The following is a 26021-nucleotide window of genomic DNA, read 5'->3' on the forward strand; positions in this document are numbered from 1 at the left end:
ACATTGTATTACACTCAAGAACAATCTTAAGCCTAAGATCCTCAGTACAGTACAGGAGACCTCTCATGTGGCATTTTAGTTTTCTGGACTTTCCAGTCAGCCACTTGTGTTCTTAAAATCTTCCTGCCATTTCCTCTTTGAGATGCCGCCGTATTTCTTCCTCTACACTTAACGGTTTTATGTTACGCAGCCAGTATACCTACATGCCTCTATCTCTGAATACCCCGAGTACTACTGATCACATCTACTTAACTGGCACAATGAACACAGTAGGTGCTTTTAGCTTATGTTGGCCTTTTGGAGTGGGTGTCCAAGATCAGCACTTCCTCCCGCTGACTGCGTAATTCCCAAGTTCAACTTCATTAGCATTCTAATATACAACTTCCAACTTCCGGCCTTGAAGTACTGCTCAGTTGCAACTGAGGTGATTAAGCTGTAATCACGCCACTGCACTCCAGCCCAAGCAACAAAACAAGACCTTGTCTCCAAAAAAAAAAAAAAAAAAACCATACTGCAAAACTGATGCCTTAGTTGTTTTATTTTAGCATATCCCCAAGAAATCTAAAATATTTAGGAGGCCTGCTTAAAGTGCAATCTTGCACTTTACCAGATTAAAACATGAAGCCAAAGAAAGCTGCCACCTTTCCGTGCACTATTCCCAACCTCCATGTACCTACCATAGGATTGCTTTTTATGAGTGGAGTAATATGGCTTAATTTTATTTTAATATACTGGAATGCTTTGTCCAGTCACAAGTCCCAAGAGCTTCTCATCCCAGTCTATCAAAATGAACTGCCAAAGCCCATCAACATAATGTCCATTCAAATTTTAGGTTTCCCAATCTGTATTGAACTAATGCACAGTATCACAAAGCACTTGGCAGGTGTGGTGGCTCATACCTGTATCCCAGCACTTCAGGAGGCCAAGGAAGGAGGATTGCTTGAGCCCAAGAGTTTGAAGCCAGCATAGGCAAGAGTCAGACCCTCTCTACAAAAAATTTAAAAATGACCCAGGCATGGTGGCATGAGCCTGTGGTCCCAGCTACTTCAAAGGCCAAGGGAGGATTGCTTGAGCCTTTGAATGTGAGGCTGCAGTGAGCACCACTACACTCCAGCATGGGCAACAGAGCAAGACTCTGTCAAAGATACTCGCATTAAAACCCGTTCCCTTCTAAATCTCTGTACTCGCCCTGTAATTTTCATCACATGTCTCTCTGACCTCCTTGTACTCCAAAAATGCTGGGCAACCTCCATCATTTTAAGCATGTAGCAAATCAATTTAAGGTAGTAAGTTTTTTAATCCACTTAAAAATACAAGAGCACAAATCCACGTTTATTTATTGATTTTTCGTTAGTTTAAATTCTTGAGGGGTACAGCATCTGCGGGGAAAAAAGAACACATAAAACATTAGGTGAATGTTATATATACGTCTACAAATCAAGAACCGTAATACGGATAAATCTCTGAAAGGCTACCAATTACATGTTCTAGTGGTAAGGAAAGTTTTTATAGCCTTCAGTCTCTACGTGAACATACCGTAAGAACCAGCACTCATAAAAAAAGATGTACTGGCCAGGTGCTGTGGCTGACACCTGTAATCCCATCACTTTGGGAGGCCTAGGCGGGCAGATCCCAAGGTCAAGAGATAGAGACCATCCTGGCCAACATGGTAAAACCCTGTCTCTACTAAAAAATACAAAAATCAGCTGGGCATGGTGATGCATGCCTATAGTCCCAGCTACGCGGGAGGCTGAGGCAGGAGAATCGCTTGAACCTGGGAGCTTGCAGTGAGGCAAGATCCCGCCACTGCACTCCAGCCTGGTGACAGAATGAGACTGGTCTCAAAAAAAAAAAAAAAAAAAAAAAAAAGAAAAAGAAAAAGAAAAACATGTACTGAAGGTACATTTAATTTTGCTTCTTCTAAAGACAGAGTAAAAGCCTCCTCTGTTGATAAACCCTAATGAACCACTTAGCAGGGTTCAACAGTACCCCCTGGCCCCAAGAATACATGGTATGCATATATTCTTGGTCCCAAGAATATACAGTCTACATTCCAAAATGGACCCTAAAGAAAAAGTACGAACTATTTGAGAAAAATTACAGGAGAAAATTGAGAAAAATTTAGAGTCCAAGGCTGGCACCAAAGACCTGAGACCTAGGAACGTGAGAGTCTGTTTTCTTCATGTACAAAATAAAGCTACTAACACCTGTTCTAACAAGACTGACATGATGGAAATGGCAAAATATTAACAATTATGCCAGGCGTAACTGCTGAATTGTTGCTTTCTAACAATTACTTCAGTGCCCAATAAATATCTTCACCAGAAAACTATTTATTCAAGGCTGGCTGTGGTGGCTCAAGCATACAATCCCAGCACTCTGGGAGGCCAAGGTACGCAGATCACTTGGGCTCAGGAGTTCAAGACCAGCCTGGGCAACATGGAGAAACAAAATACAAAAATACAAAAAATTATCTGGGCATGGTGGTATACGCCTGTAATTCCAGTTACTCGGGAGGCTGAGACACAACAATCACATGAACTTTGGAAGCAAAGGTAGCAGCAAGCTGAGATCATGCCACTGCACTCCAGCCTGCGTGACAAAGTGAGACCTTGTCTCAAAAAAACACAACAAAAACCCCCAAAATTAGCTGGGTGTGGTGGCACACGCCTATGGTCCCAGCTACTTGGGGGGCTGAGGTGGGAGGATTGCTTGAGCCCAGGAGGTCGAGGCTGCAATAAGCTGTGATTATGCCACTGCACCCCAGCCTGGGTGACAAAGTGAGACCCTGTCTCCCAAAAAAAAAAAAAAAAAAAAAAAAAACAAACCACCAAACACCTATTCTTTCAATTACTATCTCTCCAGTGTTCTGCAATACACAAATTTCGCAGCATAATTTACTGGTGTCAATTTCACAACCACAGAAGTCCTCAGAAGTCAAAGCGCAACACCTTGAACTTAGTCTGATTCATCAGACGTCCATTTTGCTAAAAACCATACTCACCACTCGGATTCTGTGTCCAATGGCCTTAGCAGGAAGATTGCTTCGGAATTTGGCACGAACCATGCCACTGTTTCCATGGGCCCGAGTTACTTTTCCCCAGATGACTCTGGTTTTGTTTGGTTTGCCGCCAGGAGTGACTGTGTTGCTGATTTTAAAAAGGGAAAGAAGAGGAATACAAGCTGATATAGTTGGATACAAATTCAAGGTGACCTCTACACGAGTGGCTCTCAACCCTGGTTACCCACTTCATCACCTGAGAAACTTTAAATGCCTAGAACACCATTCATTCAACAGATACTTATCGCGTAACGATTGTATGCCAGGCCCTTCTGTAAAATACATCAGCTATAAAACAAAAATCTTTCACATGATAACCAAATAAGTTTAAGGAAAATACTTAGGTCAGATGATAACAGAGGCAATATTGAAAAAATAGCAAAAAAGGACAGGTGTGAGGATATTTGTGTGTACAGAAAGGAGGAATTACCTGCCATTTTAAATAGCCAAGGAAGGTCTCACTGAGGTGACCATGGAACAAAGACTGGAAAGGGAGGGGGAATGCCATGAAGTGATCAGGGGATGACTAGCGCAGGCACTGGGGCCAAGGAGTGTGTGTCCTGGCCGGAGGAAAGACTGAAGACACCAAGGGGTTAATCCCAGCTGAGATAAAGAGAATTATGGAGCTCTTAATGACGGGCTTTTACTGAATGAGAAACTACTGAGGTTCGAGCAATGTACAAAGGATATGACTTTATATATATTTCCTTTAAAGACCACGGGGTTGTCTTGTCACCCAGGCTGCAGTACAGTGGCCCAATCATAGCTCACTGCAGCCTCTATCTCCTGGCATCAAGCAATCCTCCCACCGAGGGCTCTCAAATGCTGGGGCTACAGGTGTGAGCCACTGCACCTGACTTAAAATTTTAAAGGAACACATTGGCTGTAGAAGAAAAGGTGGGGCAATGATTAAAACACTTTCCCAGAGATTTTAATTGGCTTGGAGTGGGTGAAGAAAATAGGATTTGCTCTTGTTGTCCAGGCTAAAGTGTAACGGCACGATGGCTCACACCTGTAATCCCAGCACTCTGGGAGGCTGGGGCAGGTGGATCACGAGGTCAGGAGTTCGAGACCAGCCTGGCCAACATGGTGAAACCCTGTCTCTACTAAAAATACAAAAGTTAGCCGGGTGTGGTGGTGTGCGCCTGTAATCCCAGCTACTGGGGAAGCTGAGGTTGCAGTGAGCCGAGATCACACCACTGCACTCCAGCCTGGGCAACAGAGCAAGACTTTGTCTCAAAAAAAAAAAAAAAAAAAGTCTACAGCATAAACATCTTTAGGCATGCATAAAAACTAATTTTGGCCTGGTGCAGTGACTTGCGCTATAATCCCAGCACTCTGGGAGGCCGAGGCAGGTGGATTACTTGAGGTCAGGAGTTCAAGACCAGAGTGACCAACACTGTGAAACCCCGTTTCTACTAAAAACATAAAATTAGCTGGGTGTGGTGGCACACGCCTGTAATCCCACCTAACTCGGAGGCTGAGGCAGGATAATCGCTTGAACCCGGGAAGCAGAGATTGCAGTGAGCTGAGATCGTGCCATTGCACTTTAGCCTGGACAACAAGAGCAAAACTCTGTCTCAAAAAAGAAAGAAAAAAAGAAAAGAAAGAAAAGAAAAAACAAGGGGTAGGGCGCAGTGGCTCCTGCCTGTAATCCCAGCACTTTGGGAGGCTGAGGTGGGTGGCTCACAAGGTCAGGAGTTTAAGACCAGCCTGGCCAAAATGGTGAAACCCCATCTCTACTAAATATACAAAAATTAGACAGGCATGGTGGCGGGCGCCTGTAATCCCAGCTACTCGGGAGGCTAAGGCAGGAGAATCCCTTGAACCTGGGAGGCGGAGGTTGCGGTGAGCCGATATCGTGCTACTGCACTCCAGCCTAGGTGACAGTGAGACTCCGTCTCCAAAAAAAAAAACCCATAATTTTAAGGCATTAACAAAATGCATTAAGCACAAGTGTTCTAAAAATCCTTAAATTCTGGCAAAAGGAGCCGAGAAAAAAAATTAGAAACCTTAAAAGGATCACAATGTAAGGAATTACCTCCTTTATTGCTTACAAGTGCAAAAGGTACCTAAATCCAACACCACCCTCAGAAGTAACGTCCTTCTAAACTCCCCATTAAGTTCCTTAATGACGCAAAATAGAAGCCATAGCAATACCAATCCAGCCTGGCCAACATGGGGAAACCCATTCTCTAGTAAAAATACAAAAATTAGCCGGGCGTGGTGGCACAACCCTGTAAGCCCAGCTACTCAGGAGGCTGAGGCAGGAGAATCGCTTGAGCCAGGAGGCAGAGGCTGCAGTGAGCCAAAATAGCGCTACTGCCCTCCAACCTGGGCAAGAGACTCTTGTCACAAAAACAAAAAAACTATTACCAAGTACTTCAGCTAAATCTTTTGTTTATTATTTCAATAGGATAATGAGGCCAGGCGCGGTGGCTCAAGCCTGTAATCTCAGCACTTTGGGAGGCCGAGGTGGGCGGATCACCTAAGGTCAGGAGTTTGGGACCAGCCTGGCCAACATGGCAATACCCTGTCTCTACTTATAATACAAAAACTAGCCGGGCGTGGTGGCCGGCGCCTGTAATCCCAGCTACTCGGGAGGCTGAGACAGGACAGACACTTGCTTGAACCCGGGAGGCGGAGGTTTCGGTGAGGGAGACCAAGTCACTGCACTCCAGCCTCGGCAACAGAGCAAGACTCCGTTATATAAAAAAGAAAATGAGGCAGATCTCAAATAAAAACCCAAAACCTACCAGTGTCATAAACTTACTTCTTTGCTTTGTATACATAAGCGCATCTCTTGCCCAAATAGAATTCTGTTTCATCTCGGGCGTAAACACCTTCAATTTTAAGAAGAGCTGTGTGCTCCCTTTGGTTCCGGAGACCCCGCTTATAGCCAGCAAAAATGGCCTTGGACCACAGTCTAAGACACAAAAGATACACAACATGAAACATAAGCTTCAAAAAACCAATCTGACTTGTAATCACCCCCACCCAAAAGTTACTCAGAGCAAACATCTAAGTTTTTTCTTGCCAATTTTAAGCTCGCATTTACGTTCACGTCTAACACACAAAAATAAACAACTATATTTAAAACGCGTACCTTCCAGACATAGTTCCTTTTAGAAGTCCCGTTCCCAGCAGGCCTTAAAACAAACAAAAAGATTAGTTTAAAACCAAGCCACACAAGTTTCCCACCTCGTCCCCTCTCGTTTAAGCCCCTAAAGCCAATTCCTTTTGGATCGGAGTTTCATGTAAGAGTTCGGGGACAACTATGCCAGAACATCCATATGAAACGCAGGGTCCGGCAAGACATTCAAACCTCAGAGAACAGCTGGTACCTAAGCAAACTTCAGAATGAAGACAAAACTAAGGGACAGGAGTCACAAAAATGACTCTCAGAAAGCCTGAGAAAATGCATGCCGTTATCAGTAGGCAACACTCACGAAAAGAAATGAAGACTTAAACAGAAACACACACGTAAGACTTTTATGCAATGGCTGGGGGAGAAAAGATGAGAAAAGAGACTGGTCAGACAAGCCAAGGAAGGTATGGACTGGGAGGAAACGGATGAAGGAAGCACTGCCTCACGGACAACTGCAGACGAACAAAAACCTCGTTTCACTCCGTTCAGGCCCAGGAATTTAACTGGGATAACCCGGGCAGCCGTTCTCCGGGTGTCAGGGGTCCAAGCACCATCAGCCCAACATCTCCTCCATCCTGTTCTCCCTCTTCTTGAAACCCGTAGAAATCAATGGCTGGCAGAGACTCCGATACGCACCGGCGACTCGCCAAGGTACAGGAACAAACGTACTCCGGTTATTTGCCCCCAAATTTAAGCAGCAGGCGCTTCACTCACCTCCACAGGAGCCAAGATGGCGGGAAGAGAAGGACGAGGCCCCGCCGCGTGGCCTTGTGGGATTAAACATCTTTGGACTCCGCCCTCAATTTAGGCGTCTTCTCCAAACGCCAGAAAAGCAATCCTCGGAAATCGGCTTCGCACTGAAATAAGCCACATTCAATAGCACTCTTACAATTATTTTCCTAAGTCCTTTCATCTTGGTAGGCTGCAAAATGTACTACTTGGGAACAAGGGAAGGCAAAATGGTAGCTAGCTAAATCCGCCAAAGCTGTGCGTTGCCATAGAAACAACTTAGTTTACTTCCTGCGTCCGCGGACGCCGTAGGTGGAAAGGCGAACCCTGAGTGGAGGATGTTCCCATTGCCTAAAGAATGATTGACTGTAAGATTGATTTGCCAACAGTGGGGTGCTTTTCCCTCGATACACACAGCAATAGACAGAACGGAAATTCTGGGATCCTAACCTAGCATGGAAGAGAAAGGCCGGGAGCACGAAGGCAGCAGGACCTCTTCTTTCTCTGTTTTCTTTTTCTATACTTCTTTTCTCCCCTCTACTTATTTATCTCTTTAAAGAAATGAGACTGGGCACAGTGGCTCACGCCTGTAAACCCAGCTCTTTGGGAAGCCGAGGCGGGAGGATCGCTTGAGGCCAGGAGTTCGAGACCAGCCTGGGCAACATAGTGAGACCACCTCTCCCAACCTCTACAAAAGAAAAAAAAATGAATGAAATGACTTAAGTTCTTACTTCCATTCTTCTTTTTGGATCCGAGGTATGAGGAGGACTGCCTGCAGGAGGCTTTATCGCCCTTTTAGGAGAACTCGTTTAGCTGCCTCGTGTCCGCACCTAGTAGGTCCTCCGTAGATACTTGTAGAGGTGGATTAGTGGACGCCAGAGATTCACATTTCCGAATTATTGCATATTTATTTGGGTTACCCTATGGATTCATTCATTTATTTAACACATAGTTTAATGAATGGCTACCCTGTACCAAGGTTTGTGTAGGATGACACGGCAGTAAACAAATCTATGCCCTCGTGGAGCTTATATCCTACGAGGCGGAGCAAGACAATAAGCAAGTAAAATAGATGACACGTTAGAAGATGATAATTTCTGTGGAGAAAATTAAGCAGAGAGGCCACTGTAAAAGAGGCTTTCCCCACTTTGAGATGGGAAGTATGTAAAAGAAGATGGGAAGTATGTAAAATCCCTGCTTTGAGATGGGAACTATTTAAGGGTCCTGAACAGAAGGGTGACTCTATCTGACTTCTATATTGACAAAGTCACTGTGTTGAAACTGAAGGGAGGCAAGGGTATCAGCAGGAAGATAATTATAGGTTCCTGTAGTGACTATGATGACAGGTGATGGTGTGTAAACAGAGGATATTGAGTACTGGAATTCTGAATATATTTAAATTCTGGCAAGATTTGCTGGTGGATGAGGAATGAGAGAGAGTAAAGTATGACTCCAAAGTTGTATGAAATAGATGTATATAAGTCACTTTTAAAATCAGATCCTCTCTTAAATACAACAGGATAGAACTTGTACCTTGTAGCCTACTACCCCACCCAGTGTTCCCTGTCCCAGAAAGAAATGTGCTAGAAATTTCACTATTAGATATTAATTTGTCAAAGTTCTATATGGAAGTCCTCCTGGGAGGAATAACACATTAAGTGTGAGTTTCATTCGTTTGCTCGTGTATTATTCGTTCCACAAATACTTATTGAGCACTGAGACTTAGCACCTGATACAACTGTGAGCATCATTGTCATGTTGCTGCTTTCATGGAACAGTTGTCTAGTGGGGGGAAACTGACACTAACATAACCAATTGTGAACACAGCTCTGCGGGAAAGTAGTGGCATGAATGCCCAGAAGCCTGATCTGGCCTGACGAGTCAGCGAAAGGATCACTTGGACAAGTGTCAGTTAAGGCATTTTTCAAACTGCAGGTGATGACCATTAGTAGAGCATGATAAGAATACTTTTTAAAACAAAGTATGGGCCGGGCGCAGTGGCCCACGCCTGTAATCCCAGCACTTTGGGAGGCTGAGGTGGGTGGATCATTTGAGGTCAGGAGTTTGAGAGCAGCCTGGCCAACATAGTGAAACCCTGTCTCTACTAAAAATACAAAAATCAGCCAGGGGTGGTGGTGTGTGCCTGTCATCCCAGCTACTTGGGAGGCTGAGGTACAAGAATCGCTTCAAACTGGTAGGGGGAGGTTTCAGTGAGCTGAGGTCCTGCCACTGCACTCCAGCCTTGGTGACAGAGTGAGACCATCTCAAAAAAAAAAAAAAGGTAAAGCAGGAATGAAACTACAAGGGATGATGGAGTCTCCTGGGACCTAGGAAAGAAATAGTTACCTAAGCCCAGAGAGAGACGTTTGGAGAGAATTGCCTGACAGGAGCCATGACCTTTGATAGAGGAACATAACCAACCAATTATATTCTGGCAGAGAAGGAGCGGGGAGAATAAATGTCTGATCTCACTTCTCTACACTGAATCTCTTTCTGAAATCTCCCCTGGATATACTCCATACGGGTCCATCTCCCAGAGCACAGAAAATGTTAGAGATTTCACCTAGAAAAGTGACACTGTCTTAAGCTGGTGATGGGTCAGTGGGACTTTACACGGTGAAGAGGTGAGGGAAGAGTGGCTCCACTGGAAGGAATAGCAGGTGCAAAGACCCTGAGTTGCAAGGGAGCATGAGTCCAGAGAAGAACTGAAAGAAGCCCACTGTGGCTGGAGCCCAGAGAGCAAGGAAAGCGCAGCTGTAGTTGGGTCTAGAGAGGAACAGAGGGGCCCAGATCATACAGACCTTGTGGACCAAGTCAAGAATTTTGTTCTTTGTCCTAAGGCAACGGGAAACCATTGAAGGGTTCTAGGGAAGGACATGATCAGATTTTCCATTTTAAAAGATCACCCTTTCATTTTAAAAAGATCACTTCCTGAACCTTCTGTCAGGATATCAGAAAAAAAAAATTTAAAAATTAAAAGATCACTTCCAATTTAGAGGTTGTTGGAGTAGTTCAAGCAAAAAAGAAAACAAGGAAACAAACAAACAAACAAACACAGCAACAACTAGGTCCAGCTTAGGAGATATGGAAATAGAAAGTAAAATCCGCCTGGGTGCCTTGGCTCACGCCTGTAATCTCAACACTTTGGGAGACTGAAGCAGGTGGATCACCTGAGGTCAAGAGTTCGAGACCAGCCTGGCCAACATGGTGAAACCCCGTCTCTACTAAAAATACAAATTGTGGTGTGAGCCTGTAATCCCAGTTACTCGGGAGGCTGAGGCAGGGAAATCACTTGAACCTGGGAGGCAGAGGTTGCAGTGAGCCAAGATCGCGCCATCGTACTGCAGCCTAGGCAAGAAGAGAAAAACTCCATCTCAAAAAAAAAAAAAAGAAAGAAAAGAAAAAAAGAAAGATATTCTGCTTAATACCGTGCTACTTCCTCCTAAAACTGCCCCTGCATCAGGACATTTGGCTAGTCTGAAGTACTTTTTCAAATTTATATGAAGATTCTGTTTTGTGTGTTTGAATTTTTGCATGTAAGATTTTTGTTGCAAGAGTCATATTTGCACCACCTCTCTCAGAGTTACTTTATTGTGGACAAATTTACATTGGAAACTCACCACTCACTGTCCATTCAGTACAACGCAAACTTCTCCATAGGGGTTTTCACTGTAAAGCTCATTTAAGCAGAAAGGATTTTGGTTTACTGAGGAGGGGTAACATCTTGATAGCAGTGTTAAACTGATTTCCAGGATTAATACAGTTTTCCTTTTTTTTTTTTTTTTTTTTTTGAGACAGAGTCTCACTCTGTCGCCCAGGCTGGAGTGCAGTGGCGCGATCTCGGCTCACTGAAAGCTCTGCCTCCCGGGTTCACGCCATTCTCCTGCCTCAGGCTCCTGAGTAGCTGGGACTACAGGCGCCCGCCACCACACCCGACTAATTTTTTGTATTTTTAGTAGAGACGGGGTTTCACCGTGTTAGCCAGGATGGTCTCAATCTCCTGACCTCGTGATCCGCCCACCTTGGCCTCCCAAAGTGCTGGGATTACAGGCGTGAGCCACCGCACCCGGCCCCAATTAATACAGTTTTTCTAAGTGTCATCTCACTTATTCCTCCAAGTCCATGTGGAGCAAATTCTGTTATCTGGCAGAGAAGATGAATTGAGTGACCTAATTAAATATTACAGTAATCAGAATATAGAAAAAATCAAGTATATAGAGATTACCAATTAAAAATCGGTGATATAATAGAACATACTAAAACCAAGTTGAACATTAGTTTACCTAAAGAAGAGGCTCACAGAGTGCATGTGTCTTGAGTTTGGTAGAGCAGTAATAACTCAGTCGACTTCTTCATAGACCTGCACTCCATGATGTCGGAGGCTCTTTCGCCTCTGGGACTGCTCCACTCCGCACAAAGAGGCGATAGTCACAGCTCCCGTAGTCATTTAATTTTCTCTTAATGAAATGGTATAGAAATAACTGAAACATCATTCAAGACGCCCATAAACTAATCTCAGTGTTTCTTTCCCATTTTAGGTAACTGCACTTTTGTGAGATTATAAATATACCACGGAGGGTAACGAAGCTACAGAAGAATGGAAGAGTATGTTTAAAATTCCAATGTTTTTTGTATACATGTATTTAAATTATGCCTTCTGTTAAATTTCTGTGTATACCTTATCTATTGCTGTGTAACAGATTACCCCAGAACTTAGTGACTTAAAATATAAACATTTATTCTTTCCCACAGTTTCTGTGGGTCCCAAGGTTAGGAGCAGGTTAGCTGGATGGTGCTGGCTTGAGGTCTCTCCTGAACTTGAAGTTGGCCAGGGGTGGCAATGATCTGAAGACTTGATGGGGGCTGGAGTATCCACTTCCAAGGTGGTTCATTGACAGAGCTGGCAAGTTGGTGCAGGCTGCCGGCAAGAGGCCTTAGTTCCTTACCTTCATGGATGTGTCCACAGTGCTGCTGAAGTGTCCTCATACCAAGGCAGCTGTCTTCCCTCACAGTGAGAGATTTGAGAGAGTGAGGCAGAAGCTGCAATGTCTTTTATCACCTAGCCTTGGAAGTCACACTCCGTCATTCCCACCATAACCTTCTGGTTACATAGGCTAGTCCTACTCGGTGTGGCGTAGACTACACAGAGGCGTTAACACTAGAAAGTGAGAATCATTTGGGCCGCCTTGGAGGCTGGATACCACATTCTGTTTTTCACTCATCATGAGATACTTTTGGTTAGCATCTAAAGATACTCCTAGGGAAAAAAAAGTTAATTTTGGCTCAAATTCAAATTGATCAGAATAGCCAAATTGCATGAACTACATACCTTTATTAAACAGTAGGCCAGGCGCGGTGGCTCACGCCTGTAATCCCAGCACTTTGGGAGGCTGAGTTGGGCAGATCACCTGAGGTCAGGAGTTCAAGACCAGTCTGACCAACATGGAGAAACCCGATCTCTACTAAAAACACAAACTGGCCGGGCGCGGTGGCTCACGCCTGTAATCCTAGCACTTTGGGAGGCCGAGGTGGGCAGATCACGAGGTCAGGAGATCGAGACCATCCTGGCTAACACGGTGAAACCACGTCTCTACTAAAAATACAAAAAATTAGCCAGGCGTGTTGCCGGACGCCTGTAGTCCCAGCTACTTGGGAGGCTGAGGCAGGAGAATGGTGTGAACCCGGGAGGCAGAGGTTGCAGTGAGCCAAGATCGCGCCACTGCACTCCAGCCTGGGCAACATAGCGAGACTCTGTCTCAAAAAAAAGAAAAACAAATAAAATAAAATAAAAACACAAACTTAGCCGGGTGTGGTAGCACATGCCTGTAATCCCAGCTACTCGGGAGGGTGAGGCAGGAGAATCGCTTGAACCTGGGAGGCAGAGGTTGCGGTGAGCTGAGATAGCACCATTGCACTCCAGCCTGGGCAACAAGAGCGAAACTCCGTCTGAAAAAAAGAAAAAAAAAAAAGAGTAAGTTGTTTGCCTTTGGTTGGTCAAAATGGAAGATACTTAGCAGAATCACACGCCAAATCCTCCTTTTTTTTCATCTAGGTTCTATTATATGACAACGTGAATATCACAGGAGCCCAGCACATTGCTGCCTGTGCTTTTGAGTTAAAGTAATGTTTAAATATTGGTTGCTGACTTATTTTTTCTTTATTCTTTCCTTAGAGACAGCCTGGAAGACTCAAACCTTCCTCCAAAAGTTTGGCATTCTGAGATGACGGTGTCAGTGACAGGCAAACCACCTAGTACCGTAGAAGAAGAAGGAATGCCTAAAGAAACAGACATAGAAATCATCCCAGAAATCCCGGAAACCCTAGAGCCACTGTCCCCTCCAGATGTGCTGAGGATCTTGGCAGTTCTGGAGGACACCACAGACCAGCTGTCTATTCTGAACTACATCATGCCTGTTCAGTACGAAGGGAGACAGAGCATCTGCGTGGTATAGACCCACTCACCATGAGTTAATTTTGCTTTATTTTTTATTTCTCCCTCATTTATAGTACCTATCCCGTTAAATGTATTTATTTTTCTTTCTTTCTCTCTCTCTCTTTCCTTCTTTGTTTCTTTCTTTTTTTTTTTTTTTGACAGGGTCTCACTCTGTGGCCTAAGCTGGAGTGTAGTGGTGCCATCATGGCTGACTGCGGCCTCTACCTCCCAGGCTCAAGTGATCCTCCCACCTCAGCCTCCTGGGTAGCTGGGACTACAGGCCTGCACTACCACAACCCGGCTAATTTTTTATAAAAATTCTATAGAGATGGAATCTCACTATGTTGTCCAGGCTGGTGCCATTAAATATCACGTGGGAAATAGCACCTTTATTTCAGATAAAGGGGCTACAATAACTATCTGAGATATGCACTCTCAACTGATGGAGTGAAATTGCCATAACTCAAGGTATATTACCAGACAGAATATCCTTTTCCAGTATATTGGTTTTACCCAAAAAGGCCTCTACTGAAATCAGTATAAATACAACCTATATACTGAAGAGATGGAATTACTGAGTTGTCCCACCCAACTTGTATTTCTCAGCTGCTGCAACCTAACTGAACACTAGGGGGAGGAAATTCAACTCCACTCTTAACGCTTTAATCTAAAATGACTTTGTTGTCATTGATGAATCCTCTGTGAAGCAGCACTGAGTTATCAGAAAATTAACTTAGTAGTGAGCAAAGTCTTTATGCATTTTTAAGCTCTTGTACATTTCAGTAACTTAGGTTGTAGATATAAAATGGAAACAATTTATAAATAGAAGTACACATTTATCAAGTTATAAATAATAACATTATATAACTTGTTCAGAAGATACTTTTTTTTTTTTTTTGAGATGGAGTTTCGCTCTTGTTGCCCAGGAGTGTCTAGGCTCACCGCAACCTCCGCCTCCCGGGTTCAAGCAGTTCTCCTGCCTCAGTGTCCCAAGTGCTGGGATTACGCCACCACACCCAGCTAATTTTGTACTTTTAGTAGAGATGGAGTTTCTCCATGTTGGTCAGGCTGGTCTTGAACTCCCGACCTCAGGTGGTCTGCCCACCTCGGCCTCCCAAAGTGCTGGGATTACAGGCGTGAGCCACCGCACCCAGCCCAGAAGATATTCTTATGTCTGATTCTATGACCATTGAAAATTGCTATATAAATAAGAGGGTAAATTGCTTTTTTTTTCGTTTTGTTTGTTTTGTTTTTGCTTTTCATTTCTAACAGTAAAGAAGTCCATATTTATCAAGAGAAGAAAATTAAATTTCCCTTTAATTTTCCATTAAAATTTCAAATTTTCTAAATTATTATTGTTATATATACAGCCTGGGTTCTTTTTTTTTTTTTTTTTTTTTTTTTTGGTGAGACAGAGTCTTGCTCTGTTGCCCAGGCTGGAGTGCAGTGGCACGATCTTGGCTCACTGCAAGCTCTGCCTCCCAGGTTCACGCCATTCTCCTGCCTCAGCCTCCCGAGCAGCCCGGGTTCTTAAAGCTTTCATTAAAGTTTAAAAAGTTTAGATAAGATTTTATAGAACAATGGATTTGGAGTCAGGAGACATTTGGGATATAGTTACGTGCTGTTAGCAATCATTTCACTTTTTTGGTCTAAGTTTTCTCATTTGTAAGTTGTAATGGAGTTTTACCTAAATGACCTATAGATCCCTTCCAGAGCTGGCATTCTGTGAGTTTTGGGGTAGTTTTAAAATGCTGTAAGTATCACAGGAATTGTATAATGTAAGTTAACTTCCTTGTTAACTTATGAAGGGCAAACAGATAAGAATCTAAGAACAAAATCTTCCACTGCATTTAAAATAAGAGGCTAATCTTAACAATTTAAGCTGGCTAACAAATAGTACAGAAGAGACTGGTGTATTCTTCCTATTTATTATCTCCTTCAGCAAGAATAAAAAATAAAATGGGTGCTTTGGGAGGCCAAGGTGGGAGAAATGTTTGAGGCCAGGAGTTTGAGACCAGCCTGGGCAGCATAGAAGACCCCGTCTCTACCAAGAAAATACAAAAATTAGCCAGGAATGGTGGCATACGCCTGTAGTCCCAGCTACTCAGGAGGCTGATATGGGAGGATCATTTGAGCCCATGAGACTGAGGCTGCAGCAAGCCAAGGTCACACCACCGCACGCCAACCTGGGTGACAGAGTGAGACCTTGTTGAAAGAGAAAGAAAGAAAGAAAGAAAGAAAGAAGGGAGGGAGGGAGGGAAAGAAAGAAAGAGAAAGAGAGAAAGGAAGGAAGGAAGGAAGGGAGGAAGGGAGGGAGGGAGGGGGAAGGGGGAGAGGGAAGGGAGAGGAGGGAGGGGGATGGGAGAGGAGGGGGGAAGGGAGGGGAGAGAGGGAGGAAGGAAGGAAGGGAAAGAAAGAGATAGAGGAGAGAGGAAGGAAGGAAGAAAGGAGGGAAGGAGGGAGGAAAAGAAAGAAAGGAAGAGAGGAAGGTAGGAAGGGAGGGCAGGGAGAGGGAAGGGAGGGAGGAAGGAAGGGAAAGAAAGAGACATGGGAGAGAGGGGAGAGAGAGAGGAGAGAGAGGAAGGAGAGAGGGAGGGAAGGAAGGAAGGAAGGAAGGAAGGACAAACAAATGGGAAGGCATTCAGTTAATAAATGAAGTCTTTTCAATGCTACCTGCTGTCAGCCTTTGAAAAGAGTAATTTGCCATCATGGAATATCACGAATGAAAACCCTAAATTAATCCACAGTGTTCAGCAGCGGTCACTACTCCAGTAAATGAATGAAACTTTTGCGCTGTTTTTTTCTGGTTTATCATAGTGATCTTTTACCCACAAAATTTTCTGACTCAACAGAAACCCTCCTTGTGATTTTACTGTAGTGTAAATAGTAATATATAATATGTATAATTATAGTAACTTTAATCATGTTGATTAATAGCAATTTAAAAGCCCATTTCTCAATATGTTAGCTTCATATCTTTTAAAAATTGTGAATCTCTTAAAATATTTTTTGGTTTGTATTTCATGGTACTATAGTTGTTCTGACTCATGAATTTGAAGATGCCGCTGCCCTGTAGGGCCTAGGCTGTATATTTTTAAATGTTAGTATACGGATGTTTCCTTTCCCAAAGGCTTGACATCCTTGAGCCTTTTAACAACCTTGAGAGGAAAGGTTAGCATTTTCCCTCTTTTAAAGCCGTTTTTACGGCTAAGGCCATCTCCAGATACATTTTCATGTATTAGAATTATGAAATGAAAGGACGAAAAATATATTAATATACGTGGTTCTGCCAGAAATGAGAGTGATTTGACCAAAGTTTGGAAAGAGTTTTCTTGCAGGGAATACTGTTTTTCTTCTCTTTTTCCTTACGGTAAAAAACCCTATCTTGTACATAGCACGTGCAATATAAAATATATTATTTTATATATATGTAAATTTTTAGAGGCCAGGCACGGTGGCTCATGCCTGTCATCCCAGCACTTTGGGAGGCCGAGGCAGGTGGATCACCTGAGGTCAGGAGTTTGAGACCAGCCTGGCCAAAATGGCGAAACCTCATCTCTACTAAAAATACAAAAAAATTAGCCGGGCATGATGGTGTGGGCCTGTAATCCCAGCTACTTGGAAGGCTGAGGCAGGAGAATCGCTTGAACCCGGGAGGCAGAGGTTGCAGTGAGTGGAGATGGTGCCACTGTAATCCAGCCTGAGCGACACAGTGAGACTCTGTCTCAAAAAAAAATTTTTTTTAGTGCGTCAACTGGAACACTTAGCTCGTTTCTTTAATTCTATTCTAAAAATTCACATTTCTTTCTAGTAATCAATAAATCAGGCCATGAGACACATTTGGTTCCTTTTCCAGATGTCCAAGTATAAAGGTAGAGGAACAGTGGTTAGGGAACTCAGAAAATGGGGCATCCCAGAGGTCGCAGTGAGCCGAGATTGTGCCACTGCACTCCAGCCTGGGCGACGGAGCAAGACCCCGTCTCAGAAAAAAAAAAAAAGACAGTGGAGCCTCCTAGACCTTACATTTCCCCTTATTGCCTTAGGCAAAATCTAAAATAATAACCATTTATTTTACCAGTGGGAAAATGGGGACACAGAGATGTTAACTAGTTGCCCAAGGTCAATACAGTTGAGAGACAGAGCAGGATTCAAACATGGCTTCAGAATCCATATGTGTAGTCGCTGCATCATGTGCCTCAGTGGCTCAAGCTTTTAGCCACAGTTTAGTTTACACCATCAGCTGAAAGGCATAGGCCGTTCCTGCGGTCCCTTAATAGTCAGCATCATCAGCTGAAAGGCATAGGCCGTTCCTGCGGTCCCTTAATAGTCAGCGCCATCAGCTGAAAGGCATAGGCCGTTCCTGCGGTCCCTTAATAGTCAGCGCCATCAGCTGAAAGGCATATGCCGTTCCTGCCGTCCCTTAATATTCAAGTTTGGATCTGAAAAAAATTATTTTGGCTTTTCCCTCCATGATCCTCAAAGTCTACACCACACCACTAAATGTACTATCAACCTCTGCTTTTAGTATGTTTCTCCTTTTTAAATTTGTATTTCAAGTTCATATGTTCAAGGAACATTTGCATCTCTGCTATATGCTAGTCATTGTTCTAAGCAATGGGACTACAAAGATGGCCACATTTATTGAATATCCAATCTTGTTCCAAAAATAACTTGAGACTAGTCTTCAAAAAAAGATTTTCTTGAAGTGGAACCAAGATCTCTAAGACACTGTCCCCCCACCCTAGAAACAACGACCTGATGGAGATACTTTATAAAAAATTACAATATGAGAAATGCCTGCTAACAGAGATATTTCACAAAGAACTTTACTTTTGAGCAGAGTGTACCAGGTGGTAAGTTGGGGAATGACGGAGAAGAGGAATGTTGTGTGAAGTTAGCCGCAGGGCGTGTGTGGTTTGGTGTGGCTGAAGAAAGGGGCACATTTTCTTGGAGTATAGAGTAGAAGTCAGAGAAGATAATGTTGAAAAATGTACACAAAGGCCTCTTTCTTGTTGTATTGTCTCTTTAAAAAAATTCTTTCTAATTGTTTATTGTTTTAAAAGAAAAGCAGAGAAATGAATCTAGAAGGAACGAATCTAGACAAACTTCCAATGGCCTCAACAATCACAAAAATACCCAGTCCGTTAATAACTGAGGAAGGACCCAACTTGCCAGAAATCAGACACAGAGGCCGGTTCGCTGTGGAGTTTAACAAAATGCAGGATCATGTCTTCAAAAAGCCTGCAAGGCAGACCATCATGACTACGGAGACACTGAAGAAAATTCAGATTGATAGGTAAGGAAGGAAGACATTTGGCAGTGGAATAATGTATTTACACATAGATGAGCAAAGGGGCGCCCAGGTGGCTGACTGCTCTCGTCTACAGGTTAGTCATTACTGTGTATGCAAAATGACTGCTGAGAATAGAATTAGCTAAAGACTGCCTAGAGGCAGGGTGATATGAATGGAAAGCAAGGCAGCTATATGATATTGCATAAGTTATTAAGTCTTTTTTTTTTTTTGAGATGGAGTTTTGCTCTTGTCACCAAGGCTGGAGTGCAATGGCCTGATCTCGGTGAAGGGCAGCCTCCGCCTCCCGGGTTCAAGAAATTCTCCTGCCTCAGCCTCCTGAAGAGCCAGGATTACAGGTGCCCGCCACCATGCCCGGCTAATTTTTGTATTTTTTAGTAGACAACGGGTTTCACCATGTTGGCCAGGCTAGTCTTGAACTCCTGACCTCAGGTGATCCACCCGCCTCGGCCTCCCAAAGTGCTGGGATTACAGGCGTGAGCCACCGCGCCCGGCCGTTTGTCTTTGTTTCCAATTTTTATTTTATTTATTTTTTAAATTTTTTTCTTTTTTTCTTTTTCCTTCAGCTGTATACCTGCAGATTGTTTATTTTTTAGAGACGAGGTCACTCTGTAGCCCAGGCTGGAAGCCAGTGCTATTGACTGGAGATATCATAGAGCACTGCCGCCCTCAAGCTTCTGGCTTCCAGTGAGCCTCTCACATAGCTGGGACTACAGCCACACTGGCTGTTTTCAATTATTAAAAATGAGAATGGGGCCGGGCACGGTGGCTCACGCCTGTAATCCCAGCACTCTGGGAGGCCAAGGTGGGCGGATCACGAGGTCAGGAGATCGAGACCATCCTGGCTAACATGGTGAAACCCCGTCTCTACTAAAAATACAAAAAAATTAACCGGGCGTGGTGGCGGGCGCCTGTAGTCCCAGCTACTCGGGAGGCTGAGGCAGGAGAATGGCGTGAACCCGGGAGGCGGAGCTTGCAGTGAGCGGAGATCGTGCCACTGCACTCCAGGCTGGGTGACAGAGCGAGACTCCGTCTCAAAAAAAAAAAAAAAAAAAAATGAGAATGGGCTGGGCGCGGGGGCTCAACCTGTAATCCCGGCACTTTGGGAGGTAGAGGCTGGTGGATCACGAGGTCAGGAGTTCAAGACCAGCCTGGCCAATAAAGTGAAACCCTGTCTCTACTAAAAATACAAAAATTAGCCAGGCGTGGTGGTGGACACCTGTAATCTCAGGTGCCTCGGCACCAGCTACTCAGGAGGCTGAGGCAGGAGAATTGCTTGAACCCGGGAGGCGGAGGTTACAGTGAGCTGAGATGGCACCACTGCACTCCAGCCTGGGTAACAGAGCAAGACTCTGTCTTGAAAAAAAAAAAAAAAAAAGACCGTGATAGCAACCTTGCAACCTTAGTGTAAGGGTTAGAAATAAGGCTTTAGTACCTGGCACAGCTTGGTAGCTATTGTGATGCTTTATCCATTAATAGCTACTATGTAGCTATTATTATTCTATATAGCCAAATTCCAAACTGTGTTTTTATCCTGAAGGTTTCTTAAAGGCAGTCTAAATTCCCATTGTCTCATAATTTTTTGTTGTCAGCTGGCTCGATGACAAATAAGCCTGTTAAGAGGGTGTAACATTACGTTAAGAACTTTTGGTAAATGAGAGTTTTTACTGCAATTACCCAGGGCCACTAGCTAAATCCAGTCTGAAGTCTGGTTTTGAAAAGCTTTATTGGAATACGGCATTGCCCATTTGTTTATACGTTGCCTGTGACTGCTTTCATGCCACAATGCAGAGTTGAGTCGTTGCCAAAGAGAACTTATGCCCTGCAAAGCCAAATATTTACTACGTGCCTCTTTACAGAAAAAGTTTGCTGACCTCGGTATTCGACCCTAACCAAGGGTAAGATCTTGCTAAAGTCACCCTGGCCCAGATCTGCATCGGACAGAAATTGCCCGGTTCATGTCCTTTTCATTCTCAGTGTGTGGCTCGTATCTTTTCCTGAAAGACCCAAATACCAGTCGCAATTATTTGTAGGGGATTAGTTTTAGATTTATATTCCATCTGAAACCCAGGGTATATTCACAAAATGTACATCTCCATCAGTTATCCAGAATCAAGTGGAAATCAAAATATCAAGGACATAAAAACTACAACAGGCCAGGCGTGGCAGCTCACACCTGTGATCCGAATGCTTTGGGAGGCCAAGGTGGGAGGATTGCTTGAGCCCAAGAGTTTGAAACCAGCTGGGTAACATAGTGAAATCTCATCTCTACTAAAAATCAAGAAAAGTAGCTGGGCATGGTGGTAGGCCTGTGGTCCCAGCTACTCTGGAGGCTGAGGTGGGAGGATCACCCGAGCCTAGGAAATTGAGGCTGCAGGGAGCCGTGATTGTGCCACTGCACTCCAGCGTGGGTGACAGTGAGTCCCCATCTCAAAAAAAAACTTAAAAAGCAAAACAGCAACAACAAAAAAACTACAACTCTTTATGAATTTAAAATGGGAATTTGTAGGAAGCTTGTGTATGCTTTCCTTGCTGTACTCATCTTTATGCATTATTGTCTTATTGCATTGAATTAATAATTATTTTATAACATACTACTGTCAAAAGACAAAATTACAACAAATCTAAATATCTTTTTTTTTTTTTTTGAGACAGAGTCTTACTCTGTCGCCCAGGCTGGAGTACAATGGTACAATCCTGGCTCACTGCAACCTCCGCCTCCTGAGTTCAAGTGATTCTCCTGCCTCAGCCTCCCGAGTAGGTGGGATTACAGGTGCCCACCACCACGCCCGGCTAATTTTTTTGTATTTTTAATAGAGATGGGGTTTCCCCATGTTGGCCAGGCAGGTCTTGAACTCCTGACCTCAGGTGATCTGCCCGTCTCAGCCTTCTAAAGTGCTGGGATTACAGACGTGAGCCACCGCGCCCGGCCACAAATCTAAACATCTTAATTGGCTTTTATTTGCAATTCTAAATCAGGCAACACCTCATTCTATGAAGTAGAAGTACTGTTCTGATGACCTGGGCAGAGGAGGTTGGCTTTACAGGCAGAAAGGGCTGAAGAAAGCAGAAACAGAGACTATAACGTGAATGGTCATGTTGAAGTTACTTTCCTGGCTGCAGGCGGTGGCTCACACCTGTGATCCCAGCACTTTGGGAGGCTGAAGTGGGAGGAGTGCTTGAAGCTAGGAGTTCAAGACCAGCCTGGGCAACATAGCGAGACCTCATCTCCACAAAAATGAAAAAAAAATTAGCTGGGCGTGGTGGCGTGCTTTAGTCCTAGCTACTGAGGAGGCTGAGGTGGGGGAGGACCACTCAAGCCGGGGAGGTTGAGGTTACAGTGAGTTACGATCATGCCACTGCATTCCAGCCTGAGTGACAGGGTGAGACCCTGTCTCTAATTAATTAATTAACAATTTTAAAAAATCACAAATTTACTTTTCTTTCTTTTTTTTTTTTTTTGGAGACAGAGTCTCGTTCTATCGCCCAGACTGGAGTGCAGTGGTGCAATCCCGGCTCATGCAACCTCCGCCTCCTGGGTTCAAGCGATTCTCTTGCCTCAGCCTCCCGAGTAGCTGGGATTACTGGCATGCGTCACCACGCCTGGTTAATTTTGTATTTTTAGTAGAGACAGGGTTTCACCATGTTAGCCAGGCTGATCTCGAACTCCCGACCTCAGGTGATCCGCCCGCCTCAGTCTCCCAAAGTGCTGGGATTACAGGCATGAGCCACTGCGCCCGGCCACAAAATTACTTTTCTTGGAAAGATTAGAGCAAAGGGGACTTCCTTACCATACCAGCTAAAACTGGCTATTCTCTAAATCTCCCTCTCCCTTGAGTTGTTATGTAAAATAGTAACTATAATTCTTGCCAACTGTGTCAAAACATTAAATAGCCGTTTTTAATTTTTATTTTATTATTATTATTTTGAGACAGGGTCTCACTCTGTCACTCAGGCAGGAGTGCAGTGGTGCAAACATGACTCACTACAGCCTCAAACGACCCTCCCACCTCAGCCTCCCAAGTGGCGGGGACTACAGGCACGTGCCACCATGACCAGCCTTTTTTTTTTTATTTTTTGTGAGATGGGGTTGGGGGAGGGGGTCTCACTATGTTGCCCAGACTGGTCTTGAACTCCTGGACTCAAGCGATCCTCCTGCCTCGGCCCCTCAAAATGCTGGGATTACAGGTGTGAGCTCTTGTGCCCGGCCTAAACAGCTCCACTTAGGAGAGGATCATGAAGAACAGCAGACTACGCGTTAGGAAACCTGGGCTATATGTCTCCAGCTCTTTCTCAAACTAGGTATGTGACCACGGGCAAGTCACTTAACTTTCCTGAACCTGGTTTACTCATCTCAAAAATGTGAATGTTTCCTGAACCTGGTTTACTCATCTCGAAAATGTGAACGTTTGGCCGGGTGCTGTGGCTCACGCCTGTAATCCCAGCACTTTGGGAGGCCGAGGTGGGCAGATCACTTGAGGTCAGGAGTTTCACACCAGCCTGGTCAACATGGTGAAACCCTGTCTCTACTAAAAATACAAAAATTAGCTGGCTGTGGTGGCACGTGCCTGTAATCCCAGCTCCTCGGGAGGCTGAGACAGGAGAATCGCTTGAACCTGGGAGGTGGAGGTTGCAGTGAGCCGAGATCGTGCCACTGCACTCCAGCCTGGGCGACAAGAACGACATTCTTGTCTCAAAAAAAAAAAAAAAAAAAAAGACCCAGAAGGAACATCATAATGAAAATTGGAATTATCCCAGGAATGCAAAAATAGTTTAGCATTAGAAAATGTAAAAAAATAAATAAATAGAAAGATCAATAGATGCAGAAAAGGCATTTGGCAAAATTCAACATATAAAAACCAACACTAAAAACTTCTTAGCAAACTAGAAATTAAAGAAAACTTCTTTTTTTTTAGCTGGGTGAGGTGGCCCGTGCCTGTACTCCCAGCCACTCAGGAGGCTAAGGCGGGAGAGTCGCTTGAACCCAGGAGGCAGAGGTTGCAGTGAGCCAAGATCACACCACCACACTCCAGCCTGGGTAACAGAGCGAGTCTCCATCTCAAAAAAAAATGAAATAAAAATAATAACATGTAAAACTACATGTATTATTTAAATAAAACACACAAACATAATAAAAGTATCACAACATGCTAGAGAATAATAATCACCAAATTCAGAAGAGTGTTTATCTCTGGGGAAGATTGAGGGACTGGGACTAGAGACTTCAGATATATCTGACACATGTAATCTTTAAAAAAACCAAGTCTCTACCGTGGTAAAATATTTAAATTTGGTGTTACGTACATAAATATTCATTATTTTATTCTTTATACTTTCTGAATTTTTGAAATACTTCATAATTTTGAAAAAGTTAAATCATTTAAAAAAATTTTTTTAAAGACCTAATCAAACTTTTGCGTTTTTTTTGTTTTTTTATGTTTTTTTGAGACAAGAGTCTGGCTGTGTTGCCCAGGCTGGAGTGCAGTGGCACAATCTCAGCTCACTGTAACCTCTGCCTTCTGGATTCAAGCGATTCTCCTGCCTCAGCCTCCCGAGTAGCTGGGATTACAGGTGGGCACCACCACACCTGGCTAATTTTTGTATTTTTAGTAGAGACGGGGTTTCACTATGTTGACCTCAAGTGATCCACCCGCCTTGGCCTCCCAAAGTGCTGGGATTACAGGCGTGAGCCACTGCACCTGGCCTGGGTCTTAACTTGTGTGACTTCTGTAGTCCTTTGTGAATGTAGGGAATTGCGTATGTATAATATATGTATTTTATATATATATATATGTATAATATATATTATTTTATATTAATATATATTATAAATATATAATATGTAATATATAATACAATATAATATAATATATATAATAATATATAATATATATTATACATATATAATATGCATATAATACATATATAATACATATATTATACATATATAATGTATATTATATATATAATACATATATATTATACATGTATAAATACATATATATATATATATAATACATATATATATTTTTTGAGACCAGGTCTTGCTGTGTAGTCCCAGCTGATCTCAAACTCCTGGGCTCAAGCAATTCTTCCACCTCAGCCTCCCAAGTAGCTGGAATTAGGGCACATGCCACTGCACCTGGCCTGAAAATATTATTTATTTATTTATTTATTGAGACAGAGTCTCACTCTGTTGCCAGGCTGGAGTGCAGTGGTGATTTCTGCTCACCGCAACCTCCACCTCCCGGGTTCCAGCAATTCTCCTGCCTCAGCCTTCCGAGTAGCTGGGATTACAGACACCTGCCACCGCGCCTGGCTAATTTTTTTGTATTTTTAGTAGGGATGGGGTTTTACCATGTTGGCCAGGATGGTCTTGATCTCCTGACCTCATGATCCGCCTGCCTCAGCCTCCCAAAGTGCTGGGATTACAGGGGTGAGCCACCACGCCCGGCTGAAAACAGAATTTATTAACTCATTTTTTGTTGGTCTGTTTCTCCTTACAGGCAGTTTCTCAGCGATGTGATTGCAGATACCATTAAGGAGTTGCAAGATTCGGCCACTTACAACAGTCTCCTGCAAGCTTTGAGCAAAGAAAGGGAAAACAAAATGCATTTCTATGACATCATTGCCAGGTCAGAGTCATGTTAGGTTTACTTGCTTTGCTGTATTTTAAAGTGCTAAAACACTCTTACTGGAAATCCTTGAATTTTAAAGCAAACCAACCGTGTGCTTTCCAGGGAAGATAACTAGAAGTCAGAATTTGGGTTTTCTTCCTAGTTCTGCTGGGACAATAAGTCAGATTTCTAGGCCTTCATTATCTGTATTTACAATATATCAAGACCATTCTTCCTTCTCTAGTAACCTTTCTTAAGATTGAATTTGGCCGGGCGCGGTGGTTCACGCCTGTAATCCCAGCACTTTGGGAGGCTGAGGTGGGCGGATCACGAGGTCAGGAGATCAAGACCATCCTGGCTAACACGGTGAAACCCCATCTCTACTAAAAAATACAAAAAATTAGCTGGGCGTGGTGGCGGGCGCCTGTAGTCCTAGCTACTTGGGAGGCCAAGGCAGGAGAATGGCCTGAACACGGGAGGCAGAGCTTGTAGTGAGCCGAGATCGCACCACTGCACTCCAGCCTGGGTGACAGAGCAAGACTCCGTCTCAAAAAAAAAAAATAGATTGAATTCATTAAAAATCACTGAACAATAACAAATGAATGCCAAGGAAAGTTTTTCTTTTCCAGAACCTTTCAATTTATGAATTCTGTCTAGAACTCTTTTTTTTGTTTGTTTGTTTGTTTTGTTTTTTTGAGATGGAGTCTTGCTCTGTCACCCAG

General features: G+C 43.6%; 2 protein-coding genes across 7 annotated transcripts in view; one reads left to right on the forward strand and one right to left on the reverse strand.

Moving 5' to 3' along the window:
* The window catches only part of IQCG (IQ motif containing G), a 70870-nt gene that overhangs the window by 2104 nt on the left and 42745 nt on the right, over positions 1–26021 (forward strand). Inside the window, exons 1-5 of one of the 4 annotated variants that reach the window (XM_019023392.3) lie at positions 7220–7306; positions 11477–11543; positions 13111–13384; positions 18435–18667; positions 25189–25317. In XM_019023392.3, coding sequence (XP_018878937.2) covers positions 11536–11543; positions 13111–13384; positions 18435–18667; positions 25189–25317 — 644 coding nt within the window. In that variant the 5' untranslated portion in view covers positions 7220–7306; positions 11477–11535. Of the gene's footprint in view, positions 1–7219; positions 7695–11476; positions 11544–13110; positions 13406–18434; positions 18668–25188; positions 25318–26021 lie in introns of those variants that run through there. The other 3 variants (XM_019023393.4, XM_019023391.4, XM_031013324.3) reach the window with 3 other exon arrangements.
* Positions 1278–7161, reverse strand: RPL35A (ribosomal protein L35a). 3 transcript variants are annotated; one of them, XM_004038287.5, is made up of 5 exons: positions 6924–7161; positions 6168–6210; positions 5835–5987; positions 3005–3149; positions 1278–1379 (listed from the first exon to the last, which is right to left on the reverse strand). In XM_004038287.5, the coding sequence occupies exons 1-5, from the start codon at positions 6991–6993 to the stop codon at positions 1356–1358; spliced, it is 435 nt and encodes a 144-aa protein (XP_004038335.1). In that variant the 5' UTR covers positions 6994–7161; the 3' UTR covers positions 1278–1355. The 3 variants fall into 3 exon arrangements, with proteins under 3 accessions (XP_004038335.1, XP_004038336.1, XP_055238777.1); XM_004038288.4 differs by lacking the exon at positions 6924–7161 and adding an exon at positions 6846–6921; XM_055382802.2 differs by lacking the exon at positions 6924–7161 and adding an exon at positions 6680–6790.

Source organism: Gorilla gorilla, chromosome 2, assembly GCF_029281585.2.
Source record: "Gorilla gorilla gorilla isolate KB3781 chromosome 2, NHGRI_mGorGor1-v2.1_pri, whole genome shotgun sequence".
NCBI classification, from domain to species: domain Eukaryota; kingdom Metazoa; phylum Chordata; class Mammalia; order Primates; family Hominidae; genus Gorilla; species Gorilla gorilla.